Source organism: Leucopleurus acutus, assembly GCF_964270905.1.
Source record: "Leucopleurus acutus genome assembly, chromosome: 19".
In the NCBI taxonomy this organism is placed as follows: domain Eukaryota; kingdom Metazoa; phylum Chordata; class Mammalia; order Artiodactyla; family Delphinidae; genus Leucopleurus; species Leucopleurus acutus.
In genome coordinates, this window is record NC_139161.1 from 55,179,674 (window position 1) to 55,206,122 (window position 26,449).

The 26,449-nt window shown below is 41.9% G+C and overlaps 1 protein-coding gene across 1 annotated transcript in view; it reads left to right on the forward strand.

The window, feature by feature from the left end:
* Window positions 1–26,449, forward strand: part of DNAH9 (dynein axonemal heavy chain 9) — a gene marked incomplete at both ends in the record, with an annotated part of 297,882 nt that overhangs the window by 188,970 nt on the left and 82,463 nt on the right. Inside the window, 4 exons of the mRNA XM_082861738.1 lie at window positions 6,149–6,291; window positions 6,671–6,832; window positions 7,017–7,250; window positions 16,854–17,114. Of these exons, the coding sequence (XP_082717864.1) occupies window positions 6,149–6,291; window positions 6,671–6,832; window positions 7,017–7,250; window positions 16,854–17,114 (800 nt within the window). The remainder of the gene's footprint in view (window positions 1–6,148; window positions 6,292–6,670; window positions 6,833–7,016; window positions 7,251–16,853; window positions 17,115–26,449) is intronic.

Genomic DNA, 26,449 nt, shown 5'->3' on the forward strand with positions numbered 1-26,449 from the left:
TCCAAAATTAATATTTCTCTTCCCTGGCTCAGACTAGATCACTCTGCATCTATTTGTGTATTCAAAACCATTTATTAAGCTTCCATGTTCCAGTCAGTAACCTCTGTGTGGTCTATTGGAATAGTGGATAACCAACTGAGTCCCCTCTCTTGTAAAGCCATATGCCTCATCTCTGAAACAGACTGTCCTTATTACGTTTGGGCCAAATCTCCTCTTGGAATGTAAAACACGAAAAGATCCTCTCATCTTCCAGGTGCTTTAGGATTAGATGCAGAATCCACATGTTCGTGATCTGTACACGTCACATGAGAATGTGAAGTCTGGAAATATTTGTAACACTCTTGGCATTGGATTGTTCTCCTCCCATGAGCATCTAGAACTGGATTCCCTGATAGGCCATCTATGCTTTATACAAGTTATATTCTGGCCCAGTTTCCCTGAAAGGAAAAAAGACAAAGTGGCAAAAGAGAAGTGGCAAAGATGGCAAAGACGACAAAAGAGAAGCCATTAAGCATGCATCTGACCTCCTAAGCATACTTTGTGGTCTCAGGGGATCTGTTTACCTCATGCATCCCCAAACCATAAACCATGGAAATTTAAACCAGCACCTGGTTGCTTCCAGCTGCCACACAGAAATGCCCAGAGCGTAATGCAAAAAGATGCTTGAGTAACAGCTTTTCTTTTCTTCATGTAGTACTAAATTCTCATACAAGTTACTTGAGACTATGTCTCTGTGCATTCTCCTCCATTACTAACCTCTCCCTCCCTCCTCTCCCTCATCACCTATGTCCAAGAGATAATCAGTTGCCACCAGTTTTACCCCCTAGCTATTTCTGAATGCGTTCTTCTCTGTCATGACTACCACTGATCTTTTCATCTTTTGCTTCAACAAATGCAGACACTTCTTTTTTTTAATTTTATTGAAGTATAGTTGATTTACAGTGTTGTGTTAATTACTGCCATACAGCAAAGCGATCCAGTTATATATATTCTTTTTTATATATATTCTTTTCCATTATGGTTTATCATAGGATATTGAATATAGTTCTCTGTGCTATAGAATAGGACCTTCTTGTTTATCCATCCTACATATAAAAGCTTACATTGCAGACACTTCTTAACTCACCTCCCTACCTCTCAGGGAGGCCCACCCCCATCCATTCTCCTCACTGCTTCCAAAAAGGTCTATCAAACTATAATTCCTTCATCAGTTCCTAAGTGGATGCACGATAAGCTGTTTTGTACAGAAAAAAAAAAAAAAAAAAAAAACAGCTGCCTTGGACCTGCTTCCTTCCTTCCTCCCTAGCTTACCTCCCCATTATGATCTAGTAATTCCCACCTCCTTGAAATAACACACTGGACTGCCTCCTGACACCCTTACTGGCTCGTGCCGTTCCTTTTGAACCTCATGCCCTTCTCCTTCTTTCTCTGGATTAACTTCTACCCATAGTACAAGACTTATCTTGGATGTTATCTCTCTGGGAAATCTTTACTAATCCACTGTCACCACGAGGAATGAGAAACATCCCTCTGTGTTTCTCTAACATTCAGTGGATGCACACACCACCATTGTACTGAAACGACATTGTAAACTTATGAAAGGTAGAGACCGTAATTGGTTCATTTTTTGTTATGAAATAATCCAGAGGTACAAAAGATAAGGATTAAATACCTACTGCCCAGCTTAGGAAATAAAACAACACTGATATAATTATAACTCTCTGTAAAGACTGTGTTATTCTCACCATTTACATTGTCAGCACTGAACGCATCTCCTGGCCCATAATTAGCATTCAAGAGGTATTCGTTGAACCAAGGTGTGTAATATCATGAGAAAGATGTGTCATCTTACATATTAGATATTACTGTTGAACACGTGCTTTGAGGAAGTTTCCAGCCATGCAGAGAGAGGGCCAGGGGTCCTGAGATAGTCACCACACTCCCTGTTTTTTCTCCCTTGAGACCAGGGAAATGTTTCTGAAAAATGTTATTCCTGGGTGGGGTCAAAGCCCATAAGCCATTGTGATGCTACCTGGTTCGCGCAGAATAACCCTCAGCTTTGCCTTTTTTATTACCAAGCTCCAACTAACCAAACCATCTTAAATTATCTCAAAGCACTGTGGCCTCTGAGAGCCCCAAACCACACAGAGAAGATGATGATGAGTCTGACTTGCAAAATATCAAGACATGTTAAGGACCGCAAGAAGCCATTCTGCACTAGGCAGCAGAAATAGGGCTTCCCAACTTTAGGTCACAAGGGGAAACTCTTCAAATATTTAAATAGCCTCTGCCTCTGTCCACATCAACAAAATCTCCTCTGGCACTTCAGTCTCCTGCTTTCAGCATGACTACCTACATCACACAGTAAGTGACGGGAATGTTGTCAGGAGAAATTGGAGGAACAAACCTGGAAATGCAAACTTTGCTCCCAATTCAGAGGTGCTCAGTTCCATCTGGTGATCTTCCTAAGGGATCTTGGGAATTGTGTGACAAATACCCGCATCTTAAGAACATGGAAAAAGGCTCTAAAAGGCCTGGGTGTTTTCAATATCTTGGCACTTAAAGGGATCATATAAACTAGGGCGAGCACACTTTTTCTATAAAGGGTCAGAAAGTAAATATTTTCAGCTTTGCAGACCATACAGCCTCTGTCACAACTACTCAGTTCTGTCATTGTGTTGGACAAATAGCCATAGACAATATCTAAATGAATGAGTGTAGCTGTGACCAGTAAAACTTTATTTATGGACAACAAAATTTGAATGTCATGTAATTTTCATGTGTCATTAAATAGTATTATTTTAATTTTTTCAACCATTAAAAATTGTAAAAACCAGGCTTCACTTGCAGGCAGAGATAGAGGACCAGATTTAGCCTATAGATCATACTTTGCCTCCTCAAAAGATATAAATCCTACATATTTCAAAAAATAGAAAGGTGAAGAATGCAGACTCTATTATTACAAATATTCTAAGACCAAAGGGAATTCAGGTTCTCACTCTCTAACGTACTTATAGATAAGAAAATGTAGATTATCAGAGGGGCAAAGGAGAAAGGAATTCAGACCGCTGCAGGCAGTCAGCCCCAGAAGTATGAGTATGGCTCACATCAATTCCATTTGAGTGTTTCTCTTTTTAAAACTTCCCTGAACTCCTTAACTCCCAACACATGCTAAATATCATTTCATTTTTCTAGCTGTTTTCTCTGATCCCCTATTTTTATCAAATAAGGCTGAAATGGATTCTTCCACTAGTAAGACCTTGATTTTGACAAGTTTATAGCACTGGGTATTTTGTATGCATGCTATGAAATAATGAATGGAAATTAAATCAAGTTTGTCCAATTAAGGGAAGAAAGTAAATGATCATTTTCATGATAATTCATTTTTTTCATTTTTCCCATTTAAACAATTAAGTTTAATTAGTATAAAACTCTAACCCACCTCTTGGCTGGATTAGTGTTGTCAGACTGTGAAGGCCAGAAATCTGTTGGAAAGTTGAGTTTCCTTCAGATACTGTAGTTCAAGGAAGTGCAGCAGCTTCAGTAGTGAAAAGAATCACAATTCCCATCACTCAGATTAGTCAGAGGCCATTTGCCAAACCACCCACCTTGGAGGACCTCACCCAAGTCCACAGGAAACAGAACAGGTAGTGGCTCCAGTGGCTTCTTCCCGCTCTAACATTTCTACGATGCTAACATTTCTTTGTTGGCTATGGAGGAAGGAAGAAGCACGCCGGTGTGCAGAACTTCAAAGGGGAGCTTGTATATGACTTCAGGTCCATGTAGCTTCAACATCTACCTAAAGCCTTGTCCTGGAAATAGGAAAGAGCTTTTCTGATAGCCATAGAATATCCTGGAGTGAACCACATTCATCTTTACCTCCTATCCAGTGTTCCAGGATTTAACTGCACCAGTGCTTCCTTCATTCTTACATCCCTTAAGCTCATTTCTCTCCTTGAGAAAACTTAATGCCATTCACTATCGGCCTCACTACTACCTTTACAGCTCCCAGTCTGTCTGCATTTCTTTGCAGTTTTCTTCATTCTTCCTTTCCAAGGCCAACTCTTCCATGTGAGCTAGGGGCCCACCAGCTGGTTCTTAATTCAGAATTTTGCTTTATTCTATCCCCTCTTTGAATTTCTGACTCTCCCTCACAGCTTGCACATTCTCACCACCCACATTTACTTTTTCCTTTTATGTTTTTCTATATTTGTTTACAAAACATGTTGGGATACAGAAAGCAATAAAACAAACACCCATGCAATTATGAACAATGTTGCAAAATAGAAACATCTGATGTGTGCAAGCAGAGTTGCTTTACAACAGGTGCCCAAAACGTAGATTGTTAAATTGTCTGGTATGTGCATTCCAAGTTTACTAAAAAGTGCCTGTTGCCCTCCCGAGTAGCTGTACAGATTTATTCTCTGCTTGAATACCTGTTTCCTCCTAACCTCACCAACACTTGGTTTATCTGACATACCAGTTTTTGCCAAAGGATATAAAATGGAATCTCATTTTTGTCCTTTCCCTTCTTACCTGTGACATTGGAGCATCTTTTCAAGTGTTTATTGGCTATTCACCTTATGTTAGTTGCCTTTTTATACAGTTTGCCCTTTTGCTCTTAGGTTCTTTCTTTTTATTATGGATTTGTAAGAGTCCTTTGTATATTCTGGATCCTAACCCTTTGTTCATCATGTAGGTCATAAATGTCTTTTTGGTAGTCTGTATCTGAATTTTGTCATGCTGATTTCGTTTAAATTTTGTAAAACTTAGTCTTTTTATGTTTCGTGCTTTTTGTGCTCTATTTCAGAAATTGTGTCCTATCCAACACTGTAAAAATAATCTTTTGTATTTTATCTATAAAATATTACTGTTTCATATTCATGTCTTTAATCCACCTGGAATGTATTTTTGCTTGGTATTCTAATTTTATTTTTTGATATTAGTATTGAATTATCCTAACATCACTTATTGATTTGTTCATCCTTTTTTAGCATACTGATTTTGAATATGAATTTCCTGTTTACATCTGGGTCCGTTTCTAGGTGTTTCACTCATTGTTCTATTTATTTACCCAAGTACCAATTTCACATTGTTTTAACTAACATAGCTTTATAAGGAGACTTGATTTCTGATAGAACAAATCCTTTCTTCCCGTTCTTCACAGTATCATTGCCATTCCTTACCCTTTGCTCTTCCATATAAATTTTAGAATATGATTGTCAGGATTGAAAAAGAAACCCATTTGATTTTTGGGGGGCGGGGAATTGCATCTTTGTGATACTGGTAATACCGAGTCATCCACCCATGAGCAGAGTATTTTTCTCCATTTATTTTGGATTTTATTTATGCCCTTCAGTAATGTTATAGTTTTTACATCAAGATCTTGCACGTCTTTTTATATATTTATTACTGCCTGTCTTATAGTTTTTGCTGGTATTCTAAATAACTTTTTTGCTGGTATTCTAAATAAAATAACTCTTTTTTTCGCTGGAGTACAAAAGTGCCATTTTATTTCCAATATTGATTTTGTATCCAGCAAGCTTGTTGTTTAACACACTTACGAGTTCTGATTGTCTATGTGTATATTCTCTTAGATTTCCTATTTAGAAAATTAGATTTTGATGATAATAGTTTTATTATTTCCTTAACTATCCATATAAATTTTATTTCTTTTCCTTGACTTGTTAGCTAGGACATGTGTATAATGTTGACTAGAAAACATGAATAGCAGTCATGCTTGTCTTGTTCTTAATTCAAAAGAGAATATTTTAGTATTTCACCGGTAAACAGATATGATGTTTGCTTTGGGTCTGCGACAAATACCTATGATCTGGTTAAAAGAAATCTCAAACTAAATTTTCAGAAATTTTGTGCAGCTGTTTTGATGGTCATATCGTTTTACTTCTTTAATCCATTAATGTAGTGAATTATTCTCATAGATTTTTCTAATATTTAACCATCCTTGCGTTTCCAAGATAAACTCTAATTGGTCATCATATATTTATTTTTATATATTTAGTTGAGATTTTTAAAGATTTTTTCCATTATATACTGCCTCATTAATACGCTAGTTTATCTAACTTTCAGAACTTTGCCAATCTGGTAAAAAATAATAATTAAGGATCTGTGCGCCAATTCTTCCCAGGAGAGATCCCAGATCTCTATTCTGACGATGAGGTTGAAAACATCATAAGCAATGTGAGGAACGAAGTCAAGACCCAAGGTCTTGTTGACAACAGAGAGAACTGCTGGAAGTTCTTTATAGAGCGGGTCCGACGACAACTGAAGGTACAAGGATTCTCTGCCTGGGGTAGACAGGACCAGAGATGGCCCATGGGAGCCTCTATGGATATTTTGGACACAATAAGCTGTACTTATTGATTGTCTTGGGAGTGAGTGGTTAGGGTGCAAGGCCCTTCTCAGCCTGAGCACCTGTGCAAGGATGCCCTTCTCACATGCTTCAAGGGCAGTGGCCTCCCTCTTGCCTCCTGAAGTCCCAGCATTTCTAATCCCTTGGCTGGAAAGGCTGCCTAGCATTTACAGATTTTTGTCTCTGTTGATATGCTTCCCAATTTCCTGGGAAATGAAGAATCCAAGGCCATGTCTGTCTCTCTGTAAGTACATCTTGGATACCTTCTTGGTTCTCCCCACCCTTCTGCCTTCTCAGGTGACTCTCTGTTTCTCCCCGGTGGGGACCAAGCTGAGGGTCCGCAGCAGGAAGTTCCCCGCCATCGTGAACTGCACAGCCATTGACTGGTTCCATGAGTGGCCACAGCAAGCCCTGGAGTCCGTCAGCTTCCGCTTCCTGCAGAACACGGAGGACATTGAGGTGAGAGGGCAAAGGAGACACCCCTCAAGCTCCTCTCCACCTCTGGGTACAAGGAACCCTACATCCGGCAACTCCAGGTTGTTGGAGCACAGCTTTCCATGTGGTGAAGCAACAAGCTGGGTGGGCAGTCACCTGCCGTCTTCATGGCCAGATGACCTCTTTATTTCCTGCCCTTTGATTCTAGCCCACAGTCAAGACATCGATTAGCAAGTTCATGGCTTTTGTCCACACAAGTGTCAACCACACCTCCCAGTCCTATCTGAGCAATGAGCAGCGCTACAACTACACAACCCCCAAATCATTCCTGGAGTTCATCAGACTCTACCAGAGCCTGCTGTGCAGGAACAGAAGGGAGCTCAAGTCCAAGATGGAGCGGCTGGAGAACGGGCTGCTGAAGCTCCACAGCACCTCCGCCCAGGTGAGCGACGTCCTTCCAGTCCTCCTGCCTTTGGGGGGCTCGAAGGTATTGGGGGCGGCCCCTTTCCAGAGGACTGGAGGACCACAGTCACGGTCTGCTGACCACACACTGCTCTCCAGAGGCCCCGGTACCATCAGGACGGTGCCGGTGATACCCAAAAAGCTTTATCAGAGGTCCAGGTTCTTGCTGAACTCATCCAAAAGAGTTTGGGCGAGGAACACAAAACACAAAGGAAAACACACACACACACACTGAGGAGCAAAGAGAGCAAAGAAGCAGTTTATTCAGTGAAGAAGTGAAAGTTACACACTCAAGAGTTCGGGCATCCTCACAGTGAGGGGCCCGCCACAGGGTTGTTGTTTTTTTTTTTGCGGTACGTGGGCCTCTCACTGTTGTGACCTCTCACGTTGCGGAGCACAGGCCCCGGACGCGCAGGCTCAGCGGCCATGGCTCACGGGCCCAGCCGCTCCGCGGCATGTGGGATCTTCCCAGACCGGGGCACGAACCCGCGTCCCCCGCATCGGCAGGCAGACTCTCACCCACTGCGCCACCAGGGAAGCCCGCCACAGGGTTTTTTGATCCTCCTTTTATCCTATTTTTAGCCCTTTGAATGGGTGGGGTCTTTGTGATTAGGGATGGAATATTCACTGGGGGAGGGTTGAAGGGTGGCCTGGATGGCACCAGGTTGCCTCAACTCCCGGTCCTGCCCATTCGTCTCCTGAAGCCACAATACATGCACTCTAAGAGCTGTTTTCCCTTAAATTCTACCTTACTAGTCAAGTGCCACACGTGAAAGTTCATACAGAGTCATCAGCAACCTGTGCATTTTTATTGCGCATGGTGTGCAGTTTTCATGGTCAGAGTTTCTTGTTCAGATGCTACACAGTTTCTGTTTTAGATGCCATTCCTCCATGCATCATGGCCTCATTAAAAAGCAAAACAAGGAGGTGATATTGCCCTCTGCCTAAGGCCCGGCCCTGTCTTTCCTGCCTCATCAGAAGCCCAGCCGAGTTCTCCAGTGGAAGTGCACAGCCCCAGCTGCAGTTTGGCGCTTCCTCTCACTGGTACAGGAATCTCCTGAATCTCCTCTTCTGTCTTTCTGTTTATCACCTCTTCCTTTTCCTCTACTTTCTTTTCCTCTCCAACACATAGTCCTTTCATCATCAAAACCCGAAGAGATGAATGGCTGGGAGAAATGGTTGCAGGGTTATACCAATTTTCTTATGTTTCTTGTGTCTTACCGTGTAATCTGTCAAAGAGCCATTGGAATCTAATTTCTTAAACAAATCCTGTCTCATATTATGCGTTCCCTGAAATGTTCCTAAGTGGTTGGCCATCAGAAGAAGGCCCCTGTTGTCTTGTCCTTGTTTTGTTTTTCTGCTTACTCTTCCAAATGGAACGAATCTATTTCAGTTAATTTACTGTCCTTCCCTTGAGAGCTGCGGACAGCTCTAGCGCCTTCTCTGCCCTGCTCATGCCCATCAAATATTGCTGGTCCCTCAATGGCCCCTTTTTGTGCTCTGCTTACCAGCCGCAGAGCCGGCCTCTCATTAAGGCAATGAAATTTCATGCATTTGCACAATTAAACTAAAATTGTAATCAATTTAATTCTTGGGCATCACATGTTGCTCTAGATTTCTAAGCCTTTCATTTACTGTCACTTTCTCAGAGCTCTGCCTTTGGAATAGCTCTATTGAACTTCCTCCTTCTGACTTGCCCTTTCTCCCTACTTCAGTTTCTTGATTCATAGACGTAATGTATCTAAAGGATTTCAGTTCACTTAGTGGGATGCAATGAGCCCTTTTGCAATCTATACACATGGAATTTCTTCTGCTCGGGAAATTTTTCTTCTATTATCAGCTTTTGCTCATCTGGTCGGGCCTCTCCTCCAGGAGCAATGATGAACTAGATGGGTTCCTTGTGCTCCATATCTATTATCTGCTCCCTCATTGCTTTCCATCCCTTTGGCCTTTTCCTCTACATTCTAGGAGAGCTTTTCAAGTTTATCCTCAACAATACTAATCTAATCGTGGGCAATATTGCTTCTGCTTCTTAGGCTTCCAGTGAAGACTTCAACTACACTATTACATTTTCAATATCCCCACAGACCTTCCTCATCTCATCCTTTTCCCTTTCCAACGTTGCTTTTTTATTTCAGCCTATTTTTCTGCAACTATATCACAGAAACCATTCTACTGATGATGCCGGATAGCTTTTCTGATGTCTTTTCTAGATCCAGTAATGGGTCATTTTCAGAGCTGCGTTGCTCATCATAGTCTTCTAGATGCTATTCCTTTCTTTGTCCTGTATTTATATAAAGACATTTTTTTCCTTTGTTTACCTCCCAGCATGGTGAGATCTGTTCAAACTCGATGTTTGTCAACAAATCGTATGTGACAATTATCTGTGATGCTACTCTTTCCATTAGTGTCATGACCAAACCCCCTTCTTAGAGCTACAGTACACAGATCCCAGTCCAGGCCCTAGCAGCTTACCTGTGCCCACCTTTGTCAGAGGAAGGTAGCGTCTTCTTGCCCCAATCCCTTTCTTGTTCTCTCAATCTCTGAACGTCTAGAAAACAGCAAAAGATAGAATCCCACAATGCAGTACTACCAGATTTATTTTTTACCATCTCTCAGCTCTTCCTCTTCCTGTCTCCCCCAACCTACAGTGCCCTCAGAACATTCTGTATCCCCACCAGCCCCTGTTCCACCTCCTAGCCATTTATCCTCTGGGAATTGCTGGTCAGTCTGTGCAAAGGACAATTGCTGGGGAGCAAACAATGGGAAAGGTGCTCTGACACTCACAGAGCAGTGCCCAGTATTCTGTCTTGTACAGACCCTGGGGCTTTGAGCAGACAATGAACGGAGTCTGTTTTCCTGTTTTAGGCAATCTCTGTTTAACAAGGAGAAGCCTGGTTATACCGTGAGGTGAATCCAGCTGTATCTGCCATAGTCGGTGGAGAACCCTCCCGAGTCCTGGCATCAGTCTGTTTCTTCTCCTTCTATCTTCTCTACTTGAATGAATAATACGTCTATCTACCCAGTTACCTACCCCGGCAACTGCAGTGTTATCTTAGGCTCCTCCCCTTCCCTCACTTCCCACATTTCAGCGTTAATATATTCTATAAGTTTTCCAAGTATCTCTCAGAGGTACTCTTCTTGCTGTGTCCCCCATTTTAGACACTTCTTACCCAGATTATTTCGATAAACTGAACTCTCAAGTGTCTCCCCCATCCCAAGCCTGCTTCACCCACATCCTCTTGCATCACCTATCAGCCAGACTCTTTGAGGTCACCCTTGACTCTGCTCATGCCTCTCTTTCTCTCACTACCTACAGCCAGTCCATCAGAAAATCACAGTTGGCTCTGACTGCCAACATGCCCAGAATCCCACTGCACCTCCTACACTGCTACTACCCTGATCTGAGCCACCGACATCTTTTAGTTGGGTAGCTGCGATACCATCTAACTAGTTTGTCTGCATCCACTGTTGCCCCCTGAATAGTCTGTCATCAGCTGAGCAGCCAGAGTGAAGTGATCAATTTAAAGCACAGGTATGTCACTTTTTTGCTTAAAACCCTGAGATGGCCCCTATTTCCCTCATTACAATGAGGCTCCTCCCCAGCCCTGCCCTGTTAACTCTCAGACCTCATCTCCTACTGTCCCAACCCCACGGCATTCCTCTTGAACCTCACCCCTTCTTTGCTCTTTCCTCAGACACTTCAGGCCTTTGTACTGGCTGTTCCTCTCCCTGGGATGCTCTTCCCTCTAATATCCACTGAAGGCTTCCTCCCTCATCTCCTTAAAATGTCACCTTCTCAAAGAATCCTACCCGATGACCCCATTTTAAATTGCGACCCCACACCACTCCTGATCCCCTTATTCTGCTCTACTTTATCTTTTCCCCATAGGATTGGCCCCTCTCTAACAAATTATATAATTTACTTTTCATTATATTTATGTTTTGCAGTCTATCTCCATCTGTTGGATACAAGCTCTATAAGAACAGGGATCCTTGTCTGTTTTGTTTGCTGATGTATCCCAAGTGCCTAAAACAGTGCGTGGACAGAGCAGGCACTCAATAAGTATTTGTTGAATGAATGAATGAATTAATTAATTAATAACATTCTACTTAGTCTCCCTGACTATATTCTGACAGCACTCTAGACCAGCACTATCCAGTAGAAACACCCTGCAAGACATAGATGCAAATTTAAATTTTCTAGTAGCTGCATCAAAAAAAAGTAAAAATGAAGTGAATTTTATTTTAATTATATATTTTAGTAGTATATAATTTTATCACATATTTTAGTAACATTTTATTTAACCCAGTATATCCAAAATATTATCATTTTAACATGTAATCAATGTAAAAAAAGTTGTTAATAAAATATTTTCCCTTTTTTCCTACAAGGCTTCAAAAACTCATTTGTATGATTATACTTACAGCGCATCTCAATTGGAACGAGCCACGTTTTAAGTGCTTGCAGTCTGGAATGCTGCCAGAATACAGTAAGAGAGACGAAGTAGAATGCTACACTTTAAGCCACGTTTTAAGTGCTCATTAACCACGCGTGGCTGGTGGCTGCCAAGCTAGACAGCACAGCTTCAGACCAACCTCTCTCCTGCTCTTAGCGTGATCTTTGTTCAAACCACAAGTCTGAGTATTCTCTTCAGTAGGCCTTAATGATCTAGACATTGCAGTTCAGATTCTCTGAACTTTTCTGGAACTTTTTAAATTGCATATAGCTTCACTCTCCTCTTCCTCTTTTCTACTACCCTGAAGTCCAGCACTACTATTTGAAGTTCCCCCCAAACTCCACAGCTTGCTCACATCTCTGTGTCTTTATATATGCCCCCACCTTGTCAACTTGTCACTGTCAGGATCTAAAAATATTTGATAGCTCCCTGCCCAGAAGCCCTCTCTAAGCTCTGAGCAGTATACATTTCCTTCTCTATTTTCTCTATGTTCCTTGAATTATTCATCCTTTTTTTGAAAATTGAAGTATGGTTGATTAACAATGTCATGAATTAATCCTTGAATTATGTTTCTTCTCTTGCATATATCATGCCATACTGTTATCAGTTCTTCAAGGGCAGAAATCAGGATTCAGTTGCACATAGAATATGTTCTATAAATGGGTAGATGGGTAGATGATAGATGGATAGGCAAATAAACAAATGAACAGGTTCTAAAATCACCTACAAGTTCAGAGAGTGGGTAGAGAATGGGTCTTTTGCAATTCTGTCACCTGATGTATATTCCAAACTTATTGATGGTTATATAATGATGATTCTTCTTGTAAAAATGGTATCTGGGGTGCCTAACTCTGATATAAACCCTTCATCTGGAATTATTCCTTTGGTAGAAAAGGACAGAAGTACAGGGCCATGAATCTTGGTATAAGGGTAATGACTTGAATTATATTCTACGGTATCCTTCTACGCAATTATGACAGCTTTTGGTGTACATAATCTGGTAGGAGTAGGCTAACTGGATCTTACAGCTCAGGCTCAGACAGACCCTGAATTTATTTAGCAATAATAGTAGTATTGGAAGTAGTAATAATGACAATAATTAACAATCCTATGGTAATCTAAAATTTAATAAGCTTTAGACTTATAATTTCATGCTTTGATTCAGCTGGTCAGAATATAACTTTATTTTTCCGTAACTGAGTTTAACTTAGCTCTAGGTCCATCTTTTTTCCTTTAAGAGTAGAAATCTCTTAATTTTGCATTTCAGGTTGACTTGGTCACTTCAAGTTAAAAAGTCAGTCTTTGGAGGGCAGTCAGTTCTCTCTCGTGACACAGTCAGAGCCCCCCACTGTGACTGGGGCCTCCCTTCCTCTCTCACTGGCGACCTTGCTTCTGTGTCTAACTCCAGTGGGTTCATGAGGAAGAGGGTCTGTTGGCCGGAAGAAGCGTTCGTAGATGGTGGCCCGTAGGCCACTACCAGTTCCCTGCAGATAGGATTTAATCCACAAATCTGTCTATCTGGAAACTTTTAAGTTCAGTTTATCTTGGGATTTAAAATAATCTCAGGCCACCTGAAGTTGACAGTTAATTTATGATGATGTATTTCTCAAGACCCTTTGGTTGCAAGTGAAAAAAAAAACTAACTCAAATTCACCCTACAAGAAAAAAAAAAAAAGATGAAAAGATGGAAAATACAGCAGGGGAGGGAAGGAGAAGAGGAGAGAAAATTTTGAGATTGCATTAGATATTTATCAGGGCCCTTTCGATGGAAACTAACCAAAATCCAACTAATGTTGGTTTAGACAAGACAACAAAACAAAATTTTTAAAAGTGGATTGGGACTTCCCTGGCAGTCCAGTGGTTAGGACTTCACCTTCCAGTGCAGGGGGTGCAGGTTTGATCCCTGGTCAGGGAGCTAAGATCCCACATGCCTCACGGCCAAAAAACCAAAAAAAGCATGAAACAGAAACAATATTGTAATAAATTCAATAAAGACTTTAAAGATGGTCCATATCAAAAAAATCTTTTAAAAAATAAATAAAATTAAAAAACAAAAAAAAAGTGGATTGATTCATATAACTGAAAAGTGAGGGATAGAGTTTACTTTGGACAAGACTGGTGCTGCATATTCACTAGATGTCCCTGTTCAAGCGGGCAACCCCCATGGCTCTGAAACCTCAGATTAGTATTCTGTCTGCTTTGCTTCTTTACCAGTATTTTCAGCCAAGTTCCTGGGTTGGCTCTGATTGACCTCTTTGGGTCATTGGTTTGCCCATAGTTGAACCAATCTCTGTAACTTGGATACTCTCATTGGCCAAGCCAGGATCCATGACAACCACCAAAGTCAGCTTCACCCAAAATACAAAGACTTGCGAAGGAAAGGTCTTCAAAGGAAAATCAAGCTATGTTACCAAAACATAGGGTTTTTTTTAATTATTATTATTAGGCAGGCAAACCTAACAGATATCTACTATAGATGGAAAACATCTATATCTAAGAGGAAAGCCTGCTTGAAGTCCAAATTCATATCAGAAGGTGTTGGGTGACTATATGGATTCTGAGTCAAGAAGGAAGATATCTCCAGGCCTCCACTCCTCAGTGGAGTGTTTTTGGCGACTGATTACCCTGGATTCCTTCTCCTTCTTCTGGAGCTCTGGGGGGAGGTCCTGAGAAGCTTGGCCTCTCTCCGTAACATCATGTGCCTGGACCTCAAAGAAGAGAGGGTCTCTCACCACTATCCGGTCCTCACTGGACTCAGTCAGCATCCCCCGACCTGGCACATATGGTCAATAGTCATGGGGTCGGCAAGACTGAGAGAAAGGGTCTCATCAGTATTGGTGACACTTTCCCTCTTAATCCTCCTACCCAGGCGTGGGAGTGTCTAAATAAGAAGAGACCCAGAATATGGCTCGAATGCTTTGAATAAGGGAAAAAAGGAAGACAAAAAATTTAAGTAACCTATTTCAATGTCCTGTTCTACTACATAAGAGCCATAAAATGACCTGAGTTGTGCTTTCTCTGTAGCTTTGTAGGGAGCAGCCTACTTCTGACTGGTGGGACCCTCATGTCACTCCACGTCACAGCTTAAGAGCTATAAAGCTCCCGTCCATAGTGCCGGTAATGTGAGCCTGAGGTCATAAGCCAAATCTGCAATCCATAAAACAAACAACAATAACAACAACAACAAAAAACCCACTTCAATTTTCTCAAATCTCCCAAGATTTAAAAAGGAACAAAAAGTTACTGGTGTGTTTGCTGACTGGAGTGATTATGTGGCTCAATCATTTTGATTTACAATTGCATCTTTGTCCTTGTAGAAATAACTCTCTGCAGCTGAACAACGGGAGGTGGAAATGGATTAACCTTCCAGTGCGGGAACATAAGATGAGTTCTAGGGGGCAGGCCTTCATCTGAGGTTAATGCGAAGTCTCCAGTTTCTATGGATACACAGAATTAAAGAGCATTCTTTTTTTCTTCTGCCTTCATTTTCTTTTCTTTCGATCTGCCATGAAAAGGGATTATCAGAAGCTTCTAAGCCTCCGTTTTATTTTTGTATCATAAAGCACTGGGATCTGTTTGACGCGTTCCATGAGCTCTGAAGTAATATTTGGTTGTTGCGTGAAATAGACTTCAGGAAAATGAGGGACGAGAGGTCATGCTGCAATGTAAAGTTTATGGGCCATATTGCAAGTACAATTGGCTTTTTTACTTTCCAGAAATAGATGAGTCTTCTCCTTGCACATGAAAAAGCCATGACTTAGGCCAATGATTCTCAAACCTAGGCGGGCATCAGATTCACCCAGAGGGCCTGTTAAAACACAGATCTCAGGGCCCCATTGCCAGAGTTTCCGATCCAGTAGGTCCAGAGTGGGCCGGAGAATTTGCATTTCTAACAAGTACCCAGGTGATGCTGATGTTTCTGGTCCAAGGACCACATTCTGAGAACCATCACAGTCTACTGAACACATAGAAAACCATTCATCCCTCCCTAGCTGATCAGGGAAATAGAAGGTTTCCTGAGAGCCAACATCCCCATCACTTCATTACTGCCTCCAAATGCACATGAATATGGAGGCTGGGCAGGGAACCCAGGTGGTCAGGACCATCGGAATCCTTGCTGTCCCATTTCAACCTGGTCATCTATTTCTTGAAAGGATTGTGGAAATAGATGAAGACGAACCAAATGAGAACACTCAGAGGCTCTTTGTTCAGAGCCTGCTCTAGCAAGGGCGTCAGCCACCATTGTTCGCACTTTGGCAGAGACACAAAGGCAGGCAGAGGAGCGGGAAAGCTTGATAGTGGGAAGAAGGGAACGTTCCTGGATGAAGGCTGTTGGCCCTTGGAAGCTGGAGGAGGGCTGACTGGAAGCAGGGCACCCTGTGTGATTGGTTAGGGGTGTGTGTTTGAATTTCTCTCATTGGTCCTACATTGGAAGCAGGGACAAAATTAAGAAAGTTGTCAGTTATTAATCAAGTCCTGGCCATCTGGGGCTGATTGTTACAGAGGTTGTTGTCTGTCTTCCTGGACTGTTACTTGGACAGTAATCTGACTTCCTACAAGTATGACCTATAGCAGGCTGGCTTCCTGAGCTGGTTATTGTAGATAATGGGCTGGTTTCCTGGTCTGGTTACTGTGAGTTCTGATTCAGAGTTCTACTTTTATGGTCTGGTCACTGTCTGTTCATATATTCCATCTTTCAGGATGCACAGTGGACACTCATTTTTATAGTTTGCTAAATCCTTGGTGTGTTCCACATTGGCCAATTTCAATTAAAGAATGCCTGGTTTTTATTAAGGGCCTACTATGTGCAAAGTGTTATGTTAGGTATGTGAGGTTTTGTAAAATATAGGCACCAATGTCAGTGAGAAGCAGCCTATGTCATTTGGGCATCAAGGAGAAAGGAAGGTCAGGGCGTGTGTTGCTTAGAATCTTCCACCACATTTACTGCAGAGGGGAGAGGAAGAGGGAGTCCAGGGTTCCTTTTCTTTCCCAGGTCAGGGAGCTTGGTCCCAGCTGAGATCTCAGCTTTTCACCTTTGCATCAGGAGTCGGCATTCTTCTCTGCTCTGCAGGGTCAGACCCCCACAGTCATGTCCGAATAAACCTGCTGCTTCTCTGCTGCAGGTGGATGATCTGAAAGCCAAGCTGGCTGCCCAGGAAGTGGAACTGAAACAGAAGAATGCAGATGCAGACAAGCTGATTCAGGTGGTGGGCGTAGAGACAGACAAGGCAAGCAGAGAGAAAGCCATCGCAGACAAGGAGGCGCAGAAGGTGGCCCTCCTCACGCTAGAGGTGAAGCAGAAGCAGGAGGACTGCGAGGAAGACCTGGCCAAGGCAGAGCCAGCGCTCACGGCGGCCCAGGCAGCCCTCAGCACCCTCAGCAAGGTAGGAGCCGCGTCTGCGTGCTTGCCTATCCCTCGGGGGAGGAGCAGACTCTCCTGTGACCCAAAGACAACCTGCTACCCTCCTGTTCCAAAGAGACACAAAGGCAAAGTCGGGAGGGCTTGGCTGGGACTAGCTGTCACTGGTTTATTCATTAAGCAAATAAACGTTTATTTAAGCTGACTGTATGTCAGGATCCACGAGCTACCAATGAAATCCAAGAGACGTGAGTGTGAGAATCAGTCAGGACAGGAGAGGCCAACTGGTCCAGCCTCCTCGCTTCACTGATGAGAAAGCCAGGGCCCAGAGAACTGACTTGCCCAGAGTCACAAACCTCAATGTTAGAGCCAGGCTTGAACTCACATCTTCAGAATCCAAGCCCAGAGATCTTCCAGCTATGCAGTCCATGGTCATTTTACCCATTATGTACTATAGGACACATGAGCCTTTTAGGACCCTATGAAAATATTTAAGATATGAGACTAAAAAGATGTTGTCTCCAAAATACGAGAAAAAACTTCTACAAAATCAAACTTAGCAAGTATTCAGGTGTCAACAGCATGCAGTTGTGTGTCAACTAAATTCAGCTCATATACGTGACCTTTTGGTGGGACAACCATGGCTCTTGAGATGCAGTCATAGGCAGTTTTATTCTGGTTCCCTTTAAATGTATTCTATGTGTGGGGAAGAGCATGTGGTTACTACTTCTTCCTTTTATAGTTTTCACAATTAACCTTCTTTCCTATTTGGATGACCATGGCTGAAGGGGTAAGGAAGGAAGGCGGAAAAGGGGGCAGACAGACCCACGTCACCAGGAGTTGGCATCAGAGAGGGACTGCAAAGCTGACCGTTTATCGGGATGCTCACATCAGCTCTTTGGAGACCCTCCGCCAGTCACGGGGATCTTTCCCTGCAGGTTGCTTTCTCCTCCTTCTCATGAGGGTCTAGCTATTCACTTGCCCATCACGTGGATGACTTACTTGGTCAAGGTCTAAGACAGCCTAAGCGAGGTGTGCCGTGCCAGCAGTCACCTCTGCTCCTCGGGAGACACCTGAGCCTCCTTTCTCCAGACAGGCTCTGAGAGCATTGGCCACCCGTGCAGTAAATTACCCTAGTTCCACTGTCAGGGGACTAGCCTGGTATTCTCATCCTGTAGATTTCTGGGGTGTAGGTTAGATCCCAGTCCACTGTGTGACTCAAATTGTGCGGGAAGCGTTTAAGCTCTCTGAGTGGTCTCCTTAAAGCCCCCTTCTCTCCAGACTTGATGCGAAGTGCAAATGCCCCCCATCCTCTCTTAAAGGCAGAGTGGGTGGGACTCAGCAGCAGTTCTCACTAAACATTCTCTCTTAATCTTCGATCTCCTGACTCCTTTATACCCTCAGTGCAAGTGAAATGTTCAAGAGTCAAAACACTGTGGTCTATTGAAACCTCCTTTTATTAGTTCTGTGTAGCCAACTCACACCTCACTTTGGAAGGAAGCATCTCTTGACTTAGGGCCTCAGAAAATCTGAGACTGAACTGGGGACATTGTAAAATCCTGTGACGTATACTTATGTATAAAATGTATTTAATGTGAGATTAAATACTAAATGCATCTTAGTATTTTTTTATGATGTGGGGTGAAAAGTCCCTAAAAGGAAGGACCTAGAAAGGCCTTAAGTGGGCCTCTACCCTAGAGAACACAAGATTCCTCCAGGAAAGTTTTGGGTATCATCAGGTGGACGGGGAATCGGAGGTGTAGCCCAATTATGCTACCACTTCTCAGCCTGAACCTGTTAATACAGCCGGGTCTGGGTCTCCCTGACCGCCCAGTAGCATCATCTCAACCGCCAGGCCTTTAATTAGACATCACTTCACTGCCGCAACCTAGGATTCCCTCTCCTTTCATCTCACTCTGTCTAAATACGACCCATATTTCAAAATCAAACTTACATTCGAGATCAGTCTGTCCCTTTTCTGATTTCCAGAGCACAAAAGAGAGACCACTTTATTTATTCACCCTCTTGTAAGTGCTCATTGATCATTTCTTGCCAAGAAGACTGATGTCTCTCATAAGATCTTTTGACACAGGGATTATATTTTCTAAGATGAGCTGAGTCCAAATCCTGGCTGAACTATTCACTGCGTGTGGCTCTAGGAATGATTTTTTCTTCTCTGAGCGTCCGTTTCCTCACCTGTAAAATGGAGGTAATAGTAATATAGTCCCCATCAGGTTGTTATAAGGATTCAATGAGATAAGTTATGAAAAGTAGCTAACAGATGGCAGCCATTCAATAAACGTTTGTTGTGGTTGATGATGTCGTTATAACAGTGTTACCTCGTCTGTTTCCACAACACTGGAAACAGCAAAAGCCCATAAATACTCTTGGTTAATTTGTTGGGTGATTAGTTAGTTGATCATTGTTGGTAGAAATAATCACATAGAGATGTAACTCATGGAAGTAATGGGATAGAATTCTGAAAATAGCACTGGATTTGAAGTCTAGATATCTCTGCCACAAAGGGAGTAAAACTCATTTTTAATGAGTGCCTACTATGTACCAGGCAACATGATAGGTGCTTTCTTCTAACTGGCTGTGGAGCCTGGTACTAGTCACTGAACTTCTTAATCCCTCACTTTCTTTTCTCTGTTACAAAGAAAGGGGCAAATAGGAATTAATGGGCTCTTTCTCTCACACTCTCATCCAATCTATTAGCAAGTTCTATCCATTCTACTTTCAGAATATATCTAGAATTCAAATGCTTTATATCATCTCTACTGCTGTCACCCTGTTCCAAGCCACCATCGTATCTTCATTGGACTATTGCAATAGCCTCTCACTTGGCCTCGCTGTTTACAGCCTTGCTCCAGCGCTGTCTTTGCCCATTGCAGCTGTCTGAGTGACCTTTTTAAGACAACAGTTTGACCACATCATCCCTCTGTTCAGAACCTTCCATTGGCTTCCCATCATATTCAAGATTAATTGACATAGGTGTATGGGTTTATTTCTGGGCTCTCTATTCTGTTCTGTTGATCCATATGTCTGCTTTTGTCCAATACCATGCTCTTTTGATTACTATAGCTTTGTAGTATTGTCTGAAGTCTGGGAGGGTTATGCCTCCTGCTTTGTTCTTTTTCTTTGGGAAAAGAATTGCTTGGGCAATTCTGGGTCTCTTATGGTTCCATATAAATTTTAGGATCCATCATATTCAGAATAAAATCCAAAGTTGTCACCATGGCCTGCAAGGCCCTACATGATTTTGCCTGGTTCATCTCTTCTACTATACAGTCTACACCCCAGTCACTTCTCTTCCAGTTGTCACTCCCGTCCACCCACACTGACCTTCTCACTGTATCTGAAACACTTCCAGCACAATATCAGCCCAGGGCCTTTGAACGAGAAATTGCTTCTGTGTGGAATGTCTTCTCCCAAGTATCTCCATGGTTACCTCCTCTTTCAGATATTTGCCTAGAAGTTTACCTTATAAGGAAACAAACAATGAAAGTATTTATTAATTTCAGAAAAAAATTAAAGGTATGCAAACAAGAAAATATAACCCAAGGTAACCAATGTTTATAATCGTAGTCATGTATATACTGAATTTGAACTAAAATTTTGATGTGACCATAATGGGGGGAGGACCTTAGGGGAGAAAAGAGGGCAATAAAAGTAAATAGTCACACTCTACAATAGGAAGTCTTTCAAGAGCATCTAAAATGAAGTACATAGCAGCATCAGTGTATCCATTATCAATAAGGCATGAAGTCTAAAAGGAATGATGGAAGAATTTGTAAGCGGTGGCTTCTGGAGAGCTGGAGTTGGGGGGAGTGGGCATGTGTTTTGTTCTCAGCCTAGTAGCTCTGAACTGTGTGTGGACTCCATTAACAGAAATGAAAGTTTAAAATTTTCACTGGCTGGAGAGCACCTAAAAGGGCATAGCTAACCACCTGGCCAGGTAGGAAGTAGGGAAGAGAAACCCCGTGACACAAGGGCCACAAGGATGAGTGTTTCACTAGATGGACCAGGAGGTAGAAAAGCCCATCCCAGAAAGGAACAATGTTTGTAAGACACAGGTGCATGAACGGGTGTGGTGTGTCTGAGCCGAAGGTGCCCAGGCGACATGCAGATGAGTCTCTAAAGGTGGCTCGAGCATGATCAATAACAGCCCATGGCATCACTAAGAAGCTTAGCTGTGGACCAGTGTTTACAATCTGCAGGATACAACTGATTCATGGGTCTCAAACAGCATTTTTTAACTTGAGGTATAATTGACATATAACATTATACGAGTTTCAAGTGTACAACATATTGATTCGATACATACAAATGTATTGCAAAACGATCAGCACAGTAAGTCTGGTTAGCATCCATCACCACGCATGGTTACAATTTTTTTCTTGTTTTTTTGTTTTTAAGATTTACTCTCTTAGCAGCTTTCAAATACACAATACAGTGTTATTAACTGTACACACTGTACCTTACATCCCTAGGAGTCTTTATTTTATAGCAGGAAGTTTGTACCTTTTGAACTGCCTTCACCCATTTCTCCCAGCTGCCCACACCCCCGCCCCGCCTGATGAAGCAGAATGGATCAGACTGTACTGCATGTGACAGGGGAGGTATTGCTTCATGTACACAAGGACCCCTCACGCAGCCTCAAATTTTTCTGCGTTCACAGCACTCTGGTATTTAAGGACCACATCCTTATTTTCTCATCATTTTCAAAGTTAACAATAAATCTTTAGTTAATACATAAATCAGAGCATGGTAGTAAGTCTCTGTACATTTTAAGTCTCTGCTTTGGCAGTTTTATTTCACTTTTATATCTAAACTGAAATAAATCCAGTATAACTTTTCCTGCCTTAGTTGAAGAATGGTTTTGCTTACAATTTCATGGCCTTTTTTTGTCTCCTTACAGAATTACTTGGAATTTTCTATTTATTTCCTATGAATTTTTTACAGTAAACTTTTGGGGTTTTTTTGCGGTACGCGGGCCTCTCACTGTTGTGGCCTCTCCCATTGCGGAGCACAGGCTCTGGACGCGCAGGCCCAGCGGCCATGGCTCACGGGCCCAGCCACTCCGCGGCATGTGGGATCTTCCCAGACCAGGGCACAAACCCGTGTCCCCTGCATCGGCAGGCGGACTCTCAACCACTGCGCCACCAGGGAAGCCTGTAAACTTATTTTTTATTATACAAATAACATATAATGGCATTTTTGGTGTTACGAATAATTCAAATAGTATAGAATATATAGGGTAAAATATAAAGTCACCCTTCTTTCCACTGCAGCCCCAGTCCTCTCCCAAAAGAAAACTCCTGGAAGAATTTGAGCTGTATCTAGTCCAGCAATTTTTCTGTGTATTTATATTTGTACAAATGCACATATAAAATATGTCATATTTTAAATACAAATGGATAATGGAAACTTACTTTTCTTCATGAAACAAGACTATTTCATGCCAGTACATACATTGAATCTTGTTGATTTAATGCTTTGTAGTATTCTAGGCTATAGTCGTACTCTATTTCATTTAGCCATGTATCTACTGTTGAGTGTTTAATTAGTTTCTCTCTTTTCTCCAATACAAATATCCTTGTGCATACGTCTTTACTGCATATGTGCAAATATTTCTCTGAGCCAAATTAGAAGTACAATTGTTTGGTCGAACAGCATGGCAGGCTGAATCATACCTCCTCCACCCCCAAAGATACTCACGTCCTAAGCTCTGGAACCTGTGAATTTTACTTCGTATGGTGACGATGACTCTGTAGGTGCGATTAAGTCAAGGATCTTGCAGTGGGGAGATTGCCCTGGGTTATCCAGTGGGTCCTAAATGCCATCACAAGGGTCCATAGAAGAGGGAGACAAGAAGGTCGAAAGAAGAAGGTGGTGATGTGGTGACAAGAGCAGGGGGTGGACACAGCTGATGTGCTGTGGGGCCTTGAGCCAAGCAATGCGGCCGACCTCTAGAAGTGGGAGCAGCAAGGAACAGTCTCCCCTCCAGCCTCCAGAAGGGACCAGCCCTTCCAGCATCTTCAGCTTAGGACCCCTCACCTCCAGAACTGTAAGATAATAAATTCATGTTGTTTTAAGTCACTACGTTTGTGGTAATTTGTTACAGAAGCAATAGGAAACTCATATAAACAATATTCTCTTTTTTTATATAAGTAATGCTAAATTTCTGTCCAAAATAGCTCTTCTCTTTTATAGTTATAAACACTGCTTTCCCCACACCTTTGCCAATCTTAGATATTTTCAATTATCCTAATTTTTCTCAACAGGAGAGCAAAAAATTTTTCATTTAAAAAAATTGCAAATGGTTTGATTCTAATGAGACTGGGCAACTTTTCAAATATTTAGATTTCTTCCTTTGTCCATTATTTGTTCAGATTCTTTGTCCATTTTCTTATGAGATAATTTCCCTTTTCCGTATTGATTTACAGGGTTTTAAAATAAATTTTTACTATATGTCTTGGTATATATATTGTAAATATTTCTTCCTTTCATTTGACTTTTTAACTTAATATTAACAAGTTATATAAAAAGTAGATTTTATAATCAAATGATTTTGAGAATTCTAGGGTTACAGAATTTAACAGACTTCTTTGCTACAGGACTTTTTAAGGCCTTGATTATGTGATAAGCTTGATACTAAAAGTGATAGAGATAGCACAAGAAAATAAAACAGATTAATCGAATTTATGAATAGTGATATAAGACATCCATATGAAATGCTAGTAATTCAAATCCAGCAATTTATTCAAACAACAGTATGCTACCAACTGATAAGTTTCCCTTATATAATACTACCCTGTAAACATACTCAATCATAGGTCAAAGAAGAAAAGCTCTGTAGTCATTTTGAGAGATGTCAGAATGGTACTTAACACACTTCAACATCCATTCCTATTAAAACTCTTCGTAAAGTAGGAAAAAAAGGATATTTGGATATTTTGCTAACACAAAGCAATCAATCTCAGTCCGAGAGCAAAACATCCTGTCTAATGGTAGAGCATTAGCGGAATTCCCATTAACATAGAAAAAGCACTATTAATGACCCCCTTCGCTGCTATTATAAAACAGTTGTCCTAAACTTTCTAGCCATGCAATAATAAATGAAAAATGGTAACATGTAAATGTTGTAAAGTACCAGACAAATGTATTATTATTCATAGATGTCATAAAAATGTAATAAAACAAATAAAAGGGAAGACTTAAGGGCCCATTACAAAATTTAACAGTTTCCCTAATATCAGCAGTAGCCAGTTAGAAAATATAATATTTTCAAGATAACAGCCAAGACACATGGTACAAATAAACATAAATAAATTTATTGAAACTATGTGAAGAAAACTACACATCTTTGTTGAGTAATATAAAATATAAATAGGCAAATAGATGTACCAAGTTTGTGTAAGGGAAGGTTTAATATTATAAGGATGTCACTATTCCTCAAATAATTTACAAGTTAAGTGTAAGTCTAATTTAATTCCAGTGTGATTTTTGGCTTATTTATTTCTAATGTCACTAAAAGTTCATATCATTTAAACAGCTATTAAAAATTTAACAACCTAAATGCCCAACAATATGGGGTTGGCTAAATAAATTATGGACCATCTAAATGAGAGAAAATTGTACATACTTTATTTAAAATCATGTTTTGCAAAAATAATTCATGACACGAAAAAGTTTAAGATACAGTTTTCAGTGAAAGCCAGGTTTGAAAAAATAGTGTAAACAATGATTGATATATGTATATGTGTGTGTACATATATGTATATGTATATATAAATGAATGATTCTAAGCATAAAAACAAAGGATGATAGCAGATATCATCTGGAAAAGGATTATTCAATTAATTGAAAAGAAAAGAGTTAGCATCCTCATATATATGTGAAGAGCTCTTATAAATCGTGCTGGAATCTGGCATTTGTGCCTGCCCCCGCCTGCATATTTACGCTCTGCCCTTCCCCAACGTGCAATGGCAGTTTCTCTAAGGCTTTCCCAAGTCTCCCTCCCTAGCCAAAGTGGCACCATCATTCCTCAAGAAACCACTATCCCATTAGCCCTGTTTTTTTTTTTTTTTCAGAGCACTTCTCACTATCCAATATATCAAAGGTTGGCCTCTTTTTCTGCCCACCTCTCCCACGTGCATGAGCAAAAGGACTTTGCCTTTCTTATTCACCGCTGTATCCCCATTTGCCAAATGAATGACTGTGCAGACACATTTATTCACTCAGCAGAGACCCCCTGACTGCACTCCATGCCAGGCAGTGTTCTGGGTGCCTGTGGTGCACCCATGAACGAAGATACTGCCTCTATGAAGAGTCTATTCTAGCACAGGGGACGGGTGAGAGACAAGCAGCGTAATGAAAACGTACTTTATACAATACATTAGAGTGTGACAGATGCTGCAGAAAAAAGAAAACCGTAGAGCAGAATCAGGGGGGAGCTCTGGGGCCAGGGCAGCTGGGGAGGGGATTGAGGAGGTGGGAGGTTTCAGTATTAAAGAAGGTGATGGGTGTGGGCCTCCTTGAGAGGGAGAAGTTTTTACTTGGAAAGGAGCGAATTCATCAGGCAGGTACCTGGGAAGAGCAGGCAAGGCCAAGGCATCGGCTAGAACAAGAGACCTAAGGCAGGGAGGGGAGTGTGCCTGATGCCGGCTCATCCAAAACCACATCTGCCTTCTTCTGAGAAATGTCTCCTGCATCCTGTGTTCCTATTAGCAGTGCCACATCACCTGCCCCACGGTGACTGGTGACAGGAGCCCCACCTCACTGAACAAGATCATTTCCCAGGACCTTTTAATTTTGACTTGCGTTGGAGGAAAAAAATCTTCCTCCCTTCTAGTTGCAAAGCAATGGATGTGAGCCTGGAGCTGCGGCACCCCTTCCTCTCATTTGATTGGTCAACACACGTGTTGATGATGCGCACCTACTGTGTGCCAGTCTCTGTTCTAGGCACTGGGGCTGCAGTGGTTAACGAGAGAGATGAGGTCCCTGTTCGCATGAAGGAGAGGAGTATAGTAATTCCTGAAGGAAACAGTGGTAACCTTTTCCGATTGCCCTCCCTTCTATGCAGATCACCAGGTGCTCAGATAGGCAGTGACTAGGAAGAGGAGGTTGGCAGGGAGGGTCTTTCTGTGTGGGAGGACTTCTGAACTGAGATCTGGATGGATGAGAAGGGGTCAGCCAGGCAAATGGCATAGGAAGGAGGGTAGCAGGCAGGGGTCCTGAGGTGGGAAGACGGAAGTGGAAGAGGTGAGTGTGCCCAGAGCTCAGTGAGAGCCTGGGGAAGTGGCCCAGGTAGAGGTCAGAGAGGTTAGCCGAGTGCCTTGCAACATGAAGAAGCTG